The sequence below is a fragment of the Hypomesus nipponensis genome, chromosome 27 (assembly GCF_054491055.1).
Source record: "Hypomesus nipponensis isolate SF chromosome 27, ASM5449105v1, whole genome shotgun sequence".
In the NCBI taxonomy this organism is placed as follows: Eukaryota; Metazoa; Chordata; class Actinopteri; order Osmeriformes; family Osmeridae; genus Hypomesus; species Hypomesus nipponensis.
The window spans coordinates 5,057,082-5,073,039 of NC_140387.1; the positions used below are offsets into that span (position 1 = coordinate 5,057,082).

At 43.4% G+C, this 15,958-nt stretch overlaps 2 protein-coding genes across 2 annotated transcripts; one reads left to right on the forward strand and one right to left on the reverse strand.

Annotated features, from left to right (window-relative positions):
* The first annotated feature begins 7,556 nt into the window (after positions 1–7,556).
* Positions 7,557–11,130, forward strand: LOC146220526 (uncharacterized). Its single transcript, XM_084693916.1, has 2 exons — positions 7,557–10,742; positions 10,841–11,130. Exon 1 carries the CDS (start codon positions 7,680–7,682, stop codon positions 8,442–8,444), a length of 765 nt encoding a protein of 254 aa, XP_084550042.1. The 5' UTR covers positions 7,557–7,679; the 3' UTR covers positions 8,445–10,742; positions 10,841–11,130.
* Positions 11,131–14,061: 2,931 nt separating this feature from the next.
* htr1ab (5-hydroxytryptamine (serotonin) receptor 1A b) lies at positions 14,062–15,315 on the reverse strand. The gene has a single exon (XM_084693831.1). It carries the CDS (start codon positions 15,313–15,315, stop codon positions 14,062–14,064), a length of 1,254 nt encoding a protein of 417 aa, XP_084549957.1.
* Between the last annotated feature and the right edge of the window lie 643 nt (positions 15,316–15,958).

Genomic DNA, 15,958 nt, shown 5'->3' on the forward strand with positions numbered 1-15,958 from the left:
TTCTCTCTGTCTGTCGATACAAAAACTCCTCAACTCCCCCTTGCCTCTCGGCATTGGACGATTCAGCTTTTCACAATCGATGTTGTGACAAAATATTACGTAATGTACATTTTATATTGACAGTTTCTTTAAACAACTGAAAATTAGTTTTTGTGACTGTGTTTTTTAGACTGTGTAGGGTTAAAACAGGTGGACAAATATGACGGAAAGGCAACGGCAAATGTTCTGGGGATATTTTGTCCAGATAAATAGTAGGACGCGTTTCACAAAATCGAAATGTTTTTCTCAGGGAGATAACTTTTTTTTTCTGCCTATTGTACCTTGTCACGTCTTTTAAAAGCAATTCATTTATTTATTTCCTCTGGAAATGGTGTGCTCACCCCAGTGTTCCTACATCAATCATCTGTCTCGCCATGGCTGGCCTAGAAATCGGACATAAAGAACCCTGAGAATAATAGCAGCAATATGTATGGCTGTCATACCCATAACAATCAAGTCATTGTATACTTCAGTTCTCTTTTAGGGTCTAAATCAATGTACATCACATCACTCAAAGCTACAATCCCCTCTCACCTTGCCCAGATCTTACAAATGCATGTTCCTGTGTTTTTTGTTTGTTTTGCGGTCATTATTCTTTTTTCATTGTTACCATGGTGACTAAAAGCATCTGCCATTTTTCAGCAGTTCGTTTTGCCGCATTTGAATGGCTGGGGCCTCACAGGAGGGAAGTGTTTAAGAATTAACAGGGATGCAACCAAGGCGTCAGATTAAGGGTTTACAGGACAAGCTGTTATCGGTCGTTGAGAGTAGCGGAATGATTCCCATGTCACATATAAAAGCACATACTTCACATGAATCGCCACTTCTAGAATCTTCTAAATAATTTATAAAACTTTCAGCACACATCTTAGGGAGATGATACTTAATTATTTACATTTCTTACCCCAATCTCACGTTCCCTTTTCACCCCAATCTTACATCCCTTTAAACATGGAATATCTACTGTAGTATATAGCCTACACACCTGGTATCACTACTTTGCTGCACTGACAGTTGTAATAAGAGGTTTTCAACATGTTAACATAACTGTGTCTGATTCAGCCATCTTACTCCGTCAGATATTCTCTTTTGTGTCCACACACCACAAAAACTGTTTTCTACAGTAGCTTTCACATCCTGTGTCAGATTACCGACTGGAAGAACATGAAAGCAATGCTCAACCATGCATTCATTCTCCCATACAACCAGTGTAAGGTCTTCAAATGAACCGGGAAAGACGACACGTACAATTGTACATGTGCTCTCTCTCATAATACTCCCAAAACTGCATTCACTGTCAGTTTAATCTCCAGGATTAGAGGACATGGCTCAACCACCTTGATGTCTCAGTGAGAGGCGGATTACAGCGTTGGATGGCTGAAGCAGCCAGAGGCATCCTTTTTTGTGAGGTAAATATAAGAGGTAGTGCCCACCTACTGTAGGCCTATTGTTTCACACAGCATGCGGGGGAAACATTGACATGTCTATTAACTGGATGCTTTCAGCCGTAGCGTTGGATTTGTCTTCCAAACCACTCTGTTTGTTTTGCCACTGTGGTAAATAACACTTGTGAGCTAACTTTGTGAGACAGCTGGTTCACGCAATCATGACCTAGATGAGAGAATCAATGTAGTCAAACTCCCAAGTAAGCTATTTGTGCCTAAACCACTGTGGTTGGGACCAATCAGTGTTCCATTGAGGAACTGCTGGTGGTTAGGGGCGTGGGACGAAGGTAGTCCGTGATAGATGATGATAGACAGGTGGTACGTCCAATCACCTGCCATGTGTTTTTTGTCAAGTGCCTGCCCTTTTTCCAAGTTTCCAAGGTCGACTTCCCAGATGATCATGTGTAAAAAAAAAAACACCTGCAAGTCAGGTTCAGCTTCTAGAAAAAGCCAAACAAATCAGGTTGGAACATGGAGACTAGCACTTTGGATACCAGGACATCAGCCCAAGGACATGTTAGCCGGGCATAACCTTCACATGTCAACACTCAAGAACGTACAGACCACCTCTAGTTTATGACATGGATTAAATGGCGTCACGTGGCGTGCAAGTCAAGGCGTATGAGATATTTCATTGGGGAGTAATCACCCAATCTCGGCTCAATGCATGTGAACGCAGCGGACCGTGGATTCATGTACGCCCTAAGCTCACAGCTGTCTGAAACACCAAACAGTCACACTTAAACCATAACATTTTTTCACGCTTTTAGCTAATGGCCAGTTATAAAGTATGGCTCAGGTTCCACGAGCCTGCGCCCTTGACTCTTAAGAGGAAAAGCAGTTATGGAAACTGCAGTATAATGAACCCGAGGGAAATTAACCACACTATGTTTCATTGATGACTTGAAATGTGATGCGGAGGATAACAAATGGGTTGTTCAACCTTCATTTGGTTAAATTCTTTTTTTTCTCTCCAATGAGCTATTTTAAAGTTGGCTCCTACAAAACCGTCAGAGTATCCTTGGTGCGCCCCAATCTCCCGGTTGACCTTGTGCAGACGTGCATTCATAGTGAAGACAACTTCTCACACACACACACACACACATTGACTATGGGAGTCAGGTGGCTGAGCGGTTAAGGATTTGAGCTCATAATCAGAAGGTTACCGATTCGATTCCCGGCTGTGCCAATGACCTTGTGTCCTTGAGCCAGGCACTTCACCCTACTTGCCTCGGGGTAATGTCCTTATACGAACTGTAAGTCGCTCTGGATAAGAACGTCTGCTAAATGTAAATGTAAGGTGAAGTGTGACTGTGGTGAGGGTGTCCTTTTATCACTGTTAGATGAATATGTATGAGGGGAACAAAAGGGGAGAGGACAAGGACCCCGGCAGCAAAGAGCGGTCGACAGGGACCAGCTACTCGACCAATCACGGAGGTCAAACACCCAGCCTTTGCTGACGCCGTGTGTGACGTGTGCGAGTGTGTGTGTGTATGCTTGCGTGTGCCTGTTGGAGAACAGGGGTTCTGAAGTGGTAATAAGGGTTTTGTCCCTGCGGGGAGGTATTTAATGACAACACACACACATCTTCATGTAGGACAGCTGATTGCCAAAAAATGCGGCCAGTTGTGTGCTCTTGTGTGCCCCTTGACTATTGAGTGTCCATTCACGGTGTCATTTTCAGTGTGAGAATCGTAGCTGATTACCATGAAAAGCCCCTCTGCGGAGCATTAATGATTCCCATGGCCACTCTACTGTGTTCCCTTCGCCAAAAGGTTACTGAATGTGGCTGCATATCTACTGGACTGAAACGATCATAAAGCCTTGCTCTATTGATGGTGCATGACACATTATTCTATAAATGATATTTGACCGTGATGAAAGGTAACTGGAACTCATGTAGCAGCGTGCACATGACTAATGTTTGACACTATTGTCTTCTAAGTGTTTATTTCTGTGTTGGGTTTGGAGTGAGGGGGGGGGGGGGGGTCAGGTGGGGAGGAGTCTGTCAGTGTGCAATGGATGCCTGTGTGGGGATGGCTATAGACAGCTTAGGGCCGGGGGAACTTGATGTTGCCTGAAGGGGTGGGGAGTGTGTGTGTGTGTGTGGGGGGGGGGGGGGGGTGGGTGGAGGGGCGACTTGTCTGACATCCGTGTAGAAAACTGATCAGACAGACTTCCACTACAGGCACTGGCCATACACGTGTAAAAGTAGAGCCTGAAAGTCTCACCGAAAGGTGATAAAAAATGACTGATTGTTCATTAGGAGCTGCGTAACAATCAATTGGGCTTACTGAGATCTGTTTCAGGCAATTGAAACCATTTAATTAACTAAATTGAAGGATCATGGCTGGCTTGGGAATGATGCGGCGTGCGCAAAACAGACACACAAATTGTTATTGAAAATGACCCGGAGCTTTGTCACGGCTGTGATATTACATGACATGACATTACATGTATTCATTTAGTGATATCAAAGTTCAACAGTCAATTTGAATCTGTAGACCAGGCTGTTCAAAGCTGATTTGGTGTCCATGGCATCTGAATCACATTCGTTTTACCTCACAGATTCCCACAGAAAAACAAAACTCCTCGACTTGTCCAAAGGTCTGCGTTCAAATACAGACACACTGACTCATCCACCGTGGTAATGGCTGAGTGTACCCTATCTTATAACATGGAGCAGGTTATAAAGTGAGCGCTAATGAGTCCTCACACGGTTGTGAAGCACGCTCCAGACACACTCTAACTAAACCAATCACCAGAGCCCACTCCAGCCTCCCAAAGCAACGTTGGCCACTCAGAGCAAGGAGCTCTGAACTCCTTAAGGGAACCTATGGCTCACTTACTGTAAAGTGACTCACCAATCCCTCTGTATCCAGATCGTTGACTTTGATTTCCTTCTCCCACTTGGGGGGGGGGGGGGGGGCGGGGTGTTTCAGAGCAGGAACATCATTTCTCTCACCATCAGAAAGTATTATTGATAGAAGTTGAGGATGTGTCATGATGATTCCCACGGCTGGTCATAGTGCTGGTCATCCTTTCTCACTGGGGATATATCAACTGGCATCTGTAATCTATGTAGGATGTTTGGCCGATGATAGGTTTGTAACTTTGCGTGTGAGATGTGATTTTCATTGAGGTACATGGTACGTTTGAAGAAACTGTGTGTGTGTGTGTGTGTAAGCTTTGCATCTGTATGTGTGCGATGTGTGTGCGCATCTGTGTGTGTGTGCAATGTGTGTGTGTATTTGTGAATGTGTGTGTGTGTGTGTGTGTGCATTTGTGAGTGTGTGTGTGTGTGTGTGTGTGTGTGCGTAGAAGGAGCTGAGGGTGTCCCACCTGCTTCACGTGTTAACGGTCAACCAGCCTTGTCTTAACAGCAGGGACTCTGGCCCAGAACAAAGATTTTGACACTTCAGCGTTTGATGGGATTGTTTTCTGTAAAGCTATAGAGGTCATTTCTTTCCAACTGTTATGTTTTCCAACAGTCTCCTCAGATAACACCCTCCCTACTGCCGTCAATAACCCCACGATAAGAGATCTTTTTAATATGATCCCTGCTCCTGGATCTGAGATTTCTCAGCGTGCTGCGCTTCAGGGTGACCAGGATGTTGTGTGAGCAGAGGATGGTGAGACTTGGGTATTTTTGTCCCTCCCCAGCCAGGATAGAGAGTTATTAAAACAGATCAATGAGGAGAGACATGATGCCTGTCTGGACTGGTCTCTCGGCAAGCTAGTGTCATTTGTTTGTCTGTTGAAGGCAGGCTTAATCAGATAATGGCTTGCTTTCAGTAAGGCCAACAATAAATTAAAATATAGCTGCAAGCAGCGATGCGGGTTCCTCCACAAAATGGCAAAATATTATAAAAATGTACAATATAGAAGGTCAAGAGTTGGACAACAAGAAAGCAAATCGACTTGTATGTTGCCAACAACAATAGGCTGAATGGGGATTTGAACTCATGAGCATAAGGTTAAAAGTCAGTCTCTCTATCCTCTCTGCTACACACCAACAGTTGAGATTATATGAATAGAAATGGCAAACTATTACCTTTGGTCAGCTTTGGGACAAAGGTTAAGAAACGGTTGACATTTCAATGTCAAATAGCATGAAATTGCACATGGTACTACTTCAGGATGATTTCATCTCAAAGCCAATAAGGTTTGATCGGTCAAATCAATCAGTCAAAATTATATTTGATTTATTGACACAAACATATTGAGGCAATGTGTACATTTACATAAATACACCCCTTTCAGCCATTTTGTATTGCATTTCTTATTTCCATTTCACCCTATTTAAAGACACATCCACCCACACACAACTACCATGAATGCTGTTACACTCTTTCTCAGCGGAGTCCATGCCAAGGTAGAAATGCTAGGTGACCACATGTCGTCCAAAAATGCCTCCCACAATCAGAACATTGACCACAACACTACCACAACAGCCTACAGGATTTTTCTAAGAAAACTTGACATCCGTGTAGAACCACCGGCCGTGAGATGTTCTCTTTCCTTGACATTCAAACATTCCTCCATTCCTTAAAACCTGTGCAAATCTTGGTTTCACAATATCCAATTGACTTACATGCGGGTTTGGGCTGACAAACATGAGGCCGATGCTCTGATCCAATTAAACTACACAATATGCAAACTCAGGGTGACCAAGAAGATCATATTAACTGATAAACATTAACATTACAAACAACTAATTGAATGAAAACAACAACTGAAATCCCTTGCACGGCTGTTGTAACTGAACTATTCTCCACAAGTCTTTGCGTTTTTTGACATGCCGCACTGCATGCTGGGTACCCAAGAGCGCTGACACTGATTATCTAGTTGTGCCAATATGTCAGATAAAACGAGGGTCCTAGAACTGTGGTCCTGAAACTGCGGTCTTGAAACTGCAGCTCTCCGGGGTCTCCGGGGTCTCCGGGGTCTCCAGGGTCTCCGGGGTCTCCGGCTCTGCAAATACCCCATACTCGCTGCCTGGGAGTAATGAGTGACCTGTTGTATCATTGGGCCAAATTGGAAAAAATCGGGTCCAGGACTTTTTGAGCTATTTGGCCATTTAGCAGAGAAATATAAGAATAATAAGAATACTAACAAAAACAACAGGTTTCCTCCTACTGGAGGATCCCTAATAAGAATACTAACAAAAACAACAGGTTTCCTCCGGTAGGAGGAACCATAAAAATCTAATCAAAAGTACACTCACTAAACTGGTGGTAAATATTCTTTTAAACATTGAAACCCATTTTCATCCCTTTCCTAATATTTAGCTTTTTGTTTAAGCCTGGACTTTGTGTGATAACGCTGCATTAATACAGGCTGATCGTTCCCCTAAGCCCTTTCTACAAAAGCACCAAAGACCTCAGGCAATGACTAAACATGCTCACATTATTGAACCATTCACACATATGATCATCATAATGCATAATACATTTCCTTCTTTTTTGTGGCTAGTCAAAACATGTTAATGTGCAAAAGATTTAGTGTTTGGCCTTGAGGTCTACATGATGACAAGTTAGCCAATTAGCATGTGCAAGTCAGAAAAGGTAGACCTGCTCAGTTACATGTAATATGTTCAAACTGTGTGTGTGTGTGTGTTACAGAGAGAAAGAGAGAGAGAAAGAGAGAGAATGTGGGAGAGAAAGTGGCACAATTGTCCCACTCTCTGTACATACAATTTGAAAAAAAAAGCTAAAGCTTCCAGCAAAGACATCCTTTACCAGTTTCCTGTAACCATGGAGATGGGAAGAATTGCCCAATTGGCTGCTAGTGTTTAGTGTTGAGGAAATGCAGTGTTTCCTGCGGTTTCACTGGCTTCCTCTCATGGGTGGAGTTTTCACCCTGGAAAGCTACAGATCTAAGGTCCAAGTTGAGTCTTCAGAACATACATTCTAGAAACTAGAAACATGGGTAAGTAGGTTTTATTTTGTATTCTTGCATGTTAAATATTAAGGTACTCTGTTAAACCATCACACCTGAATTTACGGATACCTAAATTGTTTGACAGTTTTTGCACGTTTCCCTGCAGATGAAGCCATTTGAGACAGGCGGCTAGGAGGCTCAAGCTTGTCACCCTTGACACTGTTATTCTACCTGGTGGAAGCCTCTCACTAGCAGCAGCTGCAGCCCTGCTCTACCGAGCCCCACATTTCTAAGGGGTCAACCTTGGGAGCTATGCAGGGGCAGCAGGTCCTCCCTCCGCCACAGGCCCCCCCACACCCCGCGCTGAGGAGCAGTCACCCCATACCTCCGGACACCATCCAGCCCCTACTGAGCCGGGACATCGTAAACAGCAAGGAGGATTACCCCCAGCCGGTGGCCCCCAGAGCCCCCTGTGGCGCACCTGGTCTGGGCCAGGGCTGCTGGAACCTGGACGTGAAGCTGGTCGTGCTACTGCTGTCCCTGGCTGGGGCTGTCATCCTGCTGCTGCTGTACAGACTCCTCCAGCTCCGACACAGGCTGAAGCTTGCCAGGACCAGAGACGCTCTGGAGTACTACAGCTTTTGCCACGCTGCCACCTACACCTTTAAGAACCCTGATCTGCCTCAGGAACTGCCTGTTAACGGCGATGCTCGACGGCAGGGACCCCCCACCGTGGAGTCCCCCTCTGGGGAGCCCCCGCCAAAGCTAGTGATACACGCTCCCGTCACCCCTCTACCCCCGCCGCCGGCCTCCCCGCCTCCCACTCTCCCTCCCCCTCCACATCGCGTCCTCCCTCCACCCCCTCTCCTCCCCCCGCCGCCTCTCCCCCCCACGCCTCCCCTCGCGGCTCTCCCTTTCCCCCTTCCCATCATACACACCACCCCTCCCAGCCCTCACCTGTCGTGGGGCGCCGGCTCCGACGCGGAAGTCTACTCCCGGATCGGAGCTTTTCGGCCATCCAGGTTGTCCAGCCTCAGCCAGACACAAGTGATCCTGTTTGAACACTCTGCCCTTTGACGCGATCCCGGCCGGGCATGTCTTAAATGACGCTCAGGGTGAAAAAAATGGTTCTGGGAAGTCTAAAGCAAGTGTTTTGAGAGACTTTGTGGGTGTTCTCTGTAGGGACATGTTTTTCGAGAATTATGAAAACGATCCTGATGAGTTGATTGCAATGCTTCACACTTTTGTGTGACACAATTGTTCCGTGTTTTGAATATTTCCCAGTGTTAACCTCAAACGCCTGTCGAAGATCATGTTGCAGAGGTTGCAGCTGCGATAATCAATTCAATTAAACAAGAACCTCAAGCATCCATTAGGGTCAATCGTGCAAAACTTACCCATTCTGTAATCTGCTTATTTTCAGTCTTAATGTCCTTGATTGAACATTGATTGTTATGTTCTGTCCACCACAGTATAGTAGCTGAGAGCGTGTGTTCCTCTGATGGGATGAATTTCCTGGCTTGGTTTTTTTCCGTCGCTGGATAACGCCCTGTCTCATGTGCTCTCTGTCTTTCCTTTCTCCCATTAGATTACTTAACGACTTGCCTTTTCTTATTTCCGCCCATGGCTTTTTCAATTTTACTCGTGCAGAGACAAAATATTTATACACATAAAGGATTCATCTCTAACATGTGACCTTTAAAATACCTACTATTGAACTTGCTTTGAGTCAAATTGATTCTTCATCTCACAGAACTAAATTCAACCAACTGTTTTTCATCCATGTGAAATGGGCATTTCGATTTGAGAATGTATGTAACAAGCTATAGATATTAATCCTGGCAAAATACAAGACCTCTGACTCAGTGTGCCAGTCTTTCGCCATCTCTGACTTTGCTTGCAAGAATGTCGTCGCCATAGTAAAAGCTTAGTAATCCAATCCACCATCACACTTCGTTAGTAACTGGACTGAAAGAGAGAGGAGCTGTAACAACCGATAGCTACAGTCATTTGGATAGGCACGCCTGAATGGTTGCAAGATTATCTGACATACATCTATCTGCAGTTATTTTGAGGGGGAAATGAATTCATAAGCCTTTGTGAAATGTTAAAGAAAACCTGTGGACAATTTCATGACAAAATTCATTTGAAAATATTCCTAAATTCATCAGGAATTCACTAAAAACATGCAAAAACTCACGCGGCCTGGCCGAGTAAAACTCACTCCTCATAGGCTTTTGAATTCAGATGCTTCATAATACCTTCACTCCACTTATTACTGTAACATGCGTCTGCAGTAAACCATAATAAATGATTTTGTATCTCTCTCTCAGCAGTTCTGGATCCTCGGCGTGACCCTATTGTGCGATGCCAGAGATTGTGTTGTCCAAACTTGCAATTATGCTCTTCAGTCTCACTGTGTGACCTCATAGTTCAAAACAGAATCCGCGGGGCCATAATAACAGTTTAAGTCTGAAACGATATTTAATTAAGACTCTGATTGCCAATTAGTATTTCATCACGGAAGTTCTGTTAATTGCTTTTATGCTGGATCCATGCATCAGGGGTCCCCAGCAGGTGGTGAAATATTAAAATGACAAGAATGAATCCTCACAACATCTGTGTAAGAGGCAATCGAGCCATGGACATTCTGTGTCCTCAGGGGAGGGTGTGCTCAGTGTGTGTGTGTGTGTGTGTGTTAATGTATGTTAATGTGTGTGTGAGAGAGAGAATGTAAGTACAATCATTGAATAATTAACTTTAACTGCGCCGCACGACTGCCTCATTTCAACAAATCAATCCAAAACGCAGTAACATTGCGTCATGTCCCTTGAAGCCAATGTTTTATGTTTCATACAATACTGCAACGTAGAAAATGTTACAAACCCATGGTTCTCAGCTTTGGAGTAACAGCTGGGAGACATGGGTGTTGAACTGTGCAGGTAACTTTCCTTCACTACTGCTTCTCACAGAAGAATTTCGTTCTTGCTAAGCAACAGAGTCCTTTTCATCTCCACCTGCTCACCATGGGGGGGGTGCAGCTCCCGTTCCTCTGAGTTTTCACCCCACGACTGAACCCTCTGTGGTTTCTACCTAGCTGAGCTTGTCTAACAAGTCAAGAATTTGAATAAATGTTCTCTGCTCATTATCATGGCCGTGAATAACTATGTTTTTGATGGATTTATACTTTGAATGCATACGATTTTTGATTGTTGTATTTCTTACAGTGAGAAGCCCTGATTGTTGTTCCATCCTTTTCTAATTAATTGGCACTTTAAAGACTACTGACAGATATCCTGCTCCGCCAAAAGCCTGTTCTAATTCATCCACTGACACCTAGTGTACTGTACAGCTATACCCGTGACCTTTAAAATGGTAATGACACTTGGCTGGACACTGATGAACTCTTTGGTTGTTGGTGAAAAATGCTTCTCTTGACTTCCTGTTCTGCTTCTCTGCTCTTCATCTTTCAGAAGCAGAGAGACATGGAGACTAGAGTGTACTTAGAGTGGAAGTAGCAGTAACCTCCTGGTCCTACAAATAAAGCAGAGCTGAAGTTCTGACAGTGAGCCTAAACTACAGTGCAGGGTTGAAAACCTTGGAGTAAAACAATAAGACTTGTTTGTAACAATAAGACATTGTAAAATATTGCTTCCAACAGCCCTGTGTTGTTAACTCTGTAATGTTTTGCTGGGGATTACTGTACTAACTATAACAATACTTGCATCGGCGCATCAGTTCAATGAGTTCAGAAAATGTTGTAATGCAGTAAAAGTAAAAACATCTGTGATTGCCCTGCTCCCTTGGCAGTGTTTGTCATGTCTGTGTCATCATCTTTGGTAAGGATCACAGGTGTGTGAGATGGGGGTGGGGGGTGCGGTGGGGGGTGCAGTGGGGGGCGCAGTGACAGCACCTGCTGGATGTACAAACAGCAACACTACAAAGATTCTCTGTTTGATGTCACACGTGTACATTTCTTGGCGCCACATCCGATGACAGCGTACAGTAGGGGTCGTCTCGGGCAGGGCGGGTTGAGAGGGTCATTAAAGAGAAATGGGGTGAGAAGGGAAGGAGAGAAAATGGGATTGGTGAAAGAAAGACTGTGATATGTGTGATATGTGACAATTGTTTCACAAAACCAGTGAGAAACATTTCTCTTTCAGATCAAGAGGAAAATGTTCAGGTATTTTTCTGGTGGTAGATAGAGTGTATGGACATTATTGCACCTGATAGGAGTCATGTTTGAGAAACTTAAATATCCTAAAGAATCTTAAATATAGGTAATGCAAATCGGTATAGTGCAAATATAGGTAATGAAAATGAAAAACCTGCAACGCAAATTTGATTCAGTTAAAGAACTACTTTTTTCTTACACTTCTTATTCCTATCATGACGGTTATTCAAAAGAAAACCAATGGAATACAGAAATAGATAGACAGACTCAAGGGATTTATCGTGTTTCACAAGTTTACTCGAGACACTGGAACATAATGTTTCTGACAGAAGACCACCTAGGGCTGATCCCAGAACACCACTGAGCAACTCAAACAAACATGGACGAAATCCACGACCCCCCCTCCATCTCCCCCTTCTTCAATGCACACAGTGAATTACTGCCAAGTGCACTCTGTGTTCACTAAGACACACACAGATTGCACAGGAATCTGAGGAGGCGGTGGTCACATAACATACTTGCTGTGAAATTATACCTGTGCCTTGTTGCAACTCAAAGAGAACATTGTGGAGCTGACAAGCACTAGATATTATTTGTGAACAAGGGAGTAGGATGGATGAAATGGTGGAGGAGAGTTGAAACCAGGTATTGGGAGAGCGAGGTGGGCAGGGGGGCAGGGCTCTGGGCTTGCGTTTGGGAGTCAGGGAGGCAAAACAGCAACAGGGTGCTCTGGGAAGGTGTTGTGGGTCCAGCTGTTGGCCTGCATGCAGGACATCTCTATTTTCTTCCATTGTATCTGGCCTTTGATCAGATAATTGCCCCTCAGACCCAGGGTTTGCAGCCCCCGGGTGTCGCTATGGCGACGTGTCTGCTCTTCGTCCTTAGTTCCGTTGAGAGGCTTTTTGCCAAACCGGCCTCGTGGGTAACTGTATATAGTTAGCTTTAGGAACAACTTGAGATTCTGGTCAACACTGGTAACTTTGTATACAGTTATGTATATTTGTATATGTATGTTTAAGACACAGCAGGAAAAGTCACGTTTTCATTGCAGACTAGTATTTGCTGGACATGTTGTAGTTGATGGACCCAAATGTAGATGTGCAGCTGTAAGAAATCAACAACAAAAACTACAATACAATAGTATTAGATAAACATTTAAAATGTATTTTTTGTGCAAAGCTAGAACAATTGAATATAATTTTAGATAGTAGTCAAATACATCAATACAGATGTTGTGTACTTGTGTTGTTTTTATGTTTATCTTTGTGATAAGTGGAAGGTTGAGATTAATTGATTTCTTCCATGCAAATGGGACTGCTTTGTAGCTATGCTAATGCTGCACTAGATGACACATGGCTCCCAGAAAACATAATAAGATTGTCTTAATAATGGCAGTAATCAAATCCAAAGCATTCACTCTGTACATAGTTCAATTTGAGACCCTTCCTTTCTCTTCTCGAGTTCTCTTGCGCCATTCGAGATCATTTGCATCACTAACCTTCTCGCTCTTTCTCTGTCACACACACAGACACATGCAAACTGACACACGCGCATAGTTTAGCATTCAAATATATCTATTAAATATCATCATATGAGTATGTACCAGCATACATGCCCTCGGCTCCACTATTCAGACAGTTATAGTGCTATGCCTAAAGGTGTATCTGTGGCATCAATAAAACAGTTATCCTGCAGTTGAACTCTATTATACATTTGAAAACATTCATTCGGTTCTCTAGTTTATCTCACTCTATTTGAAGTAATTTATTCGCCTTCTATTGTTCACTATTTATCTCTCTCTCTCTTCTCTCTCTCTCTCTCTCTCTCTTACACACACTGAAATATAAATACATATATTATATGTCTAATATACATTTACCAGTATCCCTTTGTTGCTCTTCACGTTAGTGCTAGCCCTATAATATACGTTTAATCTTAAGGCACAGTCATTATTATCTGGTGGTTAAACTATGCAGTCCAACTTGGATGGAATCAGGACAAACCTCTGAAGTCTCTTTTTTATCTGGATCTGTACATGACAGTTTGTTTTCACTCATTTGCATTCTCCTTAGTTTAAAATCTAAAATAGCATTTACAAACTTACCTTTTCAATTATACACGGTACAACGGTGTGCCTTGTTCATGTATTTAGTGCATTTCAGGTTTCATTGTCACATTCTAAAGAATATCAACACAAACGCAGTTTTCTGAAATGGCATGGTTTATTGATCACTACAAAGCAGAATGTTTGTCATGGGCATAAACGGTCAGACTTTATAATTACAGATGTATCCTCCAAACAGACAATTCTGGTGCTAACGTGATAATAATAATAATAATAATAACCAATATTATTCTGTCTTCATGCTGACCCTGTTTTAATCATCTGACCCCACTTTTCAAAACTAACGCACCGTAACCTTTTTGAAAATATTGCACCAGAAATAGAAACAGTTTCAGAACCATTTCTGAACAAATAAACCAGGAATCCAACATTTTACACAAATATATAATGTGAGTTTATGGTCTGCAGAAATGACACTTTATTATTTTCTTGAAAGCGCTTTGGAAGTCTTTATTGAAGTATGCGTAAATTATGGGGTTCAGTAGGGAATTGGAATACCCCAACCAGTTTATAATATCTCCCAGCCACCAGGGCATGTAGCACGACGTTTTGCAAAACGGCATTACCAGTGCCCTGATAAAGAACGGCAACCAGCAGAAAATAAAAGTTCCCATTATGATACCCAGGGTCTTCACAGCCTTGCGCTCACGCCCTAAGGCGATTTTTCTCTTTGCCTCTGTGTTCTTCTCGTGTCTGCTTTCAAAGAGTGGAGCGGAATTCGGTGTATTAGGCAGTGGCAGGTTGTTCTTTGCGTTGCTGTGAACTTCTATTATCTCAAGCGACTCGCCGTCTTCCGCGTGCTTGACTGCGCCATTTACGCACGGATTCGGCTTGGGTTCCACACTCCTTTTCCAGGATTTTCCAGGCTCTCCATTTGATTTCTTGTGAAAAAGAGCTGGAGACAGCCCCACACACGAGTCAGATACTTTCTTAGTTTCTGTTTTGCGCACTGTTCTCCTGATCCGAAACCTGGCTGCTTTAAATATCCGTCCATATAAAACAAGCATAAGGATTAATGGAATGTAAAATGCCCCAAAAGTTGAATATATGGTGTACCAGGGTGTATCTTGTCGTATTTCGCACTTCATGGGATCGGGCCTTTCCTCTGTCTCACCGATGGGCTGAGACCGCATGATCAACATGGGTGGGACAGATATTGAGAAGCCTACCAGCCAAGTCACACTAATAAGAATCGCCGCTCTTCTCGGGGTCCTTTTCTTCATGTAGGTAATGGGATCAGTTATAGCCCAGTACCTGTCCAAAGCGATGGCGCACAGGTGCAGAATGGATGATGTGCAACACAAGACATCTAAAGCGATAAAAATGTCACACGGTACCTGCCCAAGAGTCCACCTGTTTAAGACCTGGTAAAGCGCTGCCATGGGGAGCACTAACACAGACACCATCAGATCCGTTACCGCCAGAGAGCCGATTAGATAGTTCTGGACATTCTGAAGAGATCTCTCCAAAGCGATGGCGGCAACAACGCAAGCGTTCCCAAATATGGCACATAAAATGAGGGCTGACAGGAGAAAGGATGCGATGATTTGGTAACTTAGTTCAATGTCCTCGGTGACATTTGTCTTGTTCGAGTTATCAAGACTGCCATTTGAAAACCAGACGGTTGTTGTGTCGTTTGTCATCTCCATGTCGAAACTTCAAAAATGTCCTCAGTTACTTCGTACTTCAAGCTTCTCTGCGCAAAAAGCTACACCTCCAGTTATTGCAGAGCGCATGGTGATCTGATCTGTAATTCACCTCGCCTCAGAGCAGAGATGAACAGGAGGCTATGAAGTCTGTGTGTCGACTAGTGTCGACGATTCGGGGGGCATATTTATACTGGCGCTGGAAAATAGACTACGTCAATTCAATCTCTTTGGTCGCTTGCTCGGTCTGGTAGATGAGGGCGTGCGCATACAAGCATCCAAATATATTCTGCTTTTGGAAGCAACAAGTTTGGATAGAATCTCAAGACACCAGCTATACCAATCCCTCCCTTTTTAATTTTCCCAGCGTACGTCTAGTCATATGCTAACCTACACAGGGTCATTATAATGTTTGTATAATAGTTGTTTGTTATAGACTAGGCTCAAATGTAGGCTGTGCATGTTATTGATATAGAAATGTTTATTTATTAAACTAATAATCCACGAGACCAACATGCCTTTCGCAGAATAATGATTTTATAGGTTGCGGCTGTTGCGCCATTGTAGGTGGCTGCATATATAAAAAAAAACTAACACCAACTCAAAAAAATTCTAACAAAAGGTTTCTCAGCTGTTTTTGTAGTAT

What these genes read in the sequence shown, in the direction of transcription:
- LOC146220526 (XM_084693916.1), top strand. Translation starts at nt 7,680, where the DNA reads ATGCAGGGGCAGCAGGTCCTCCCTCCGCCACAGGCCCCCCCACACCCC.
- htr1ab (XM_084693831.1), bottom strand. Translation starts at nt 15,315, where the DNA reads ATGGAGATGACAAACGACACAACAACCGTCTGGTTTTCAAATGGCAGT.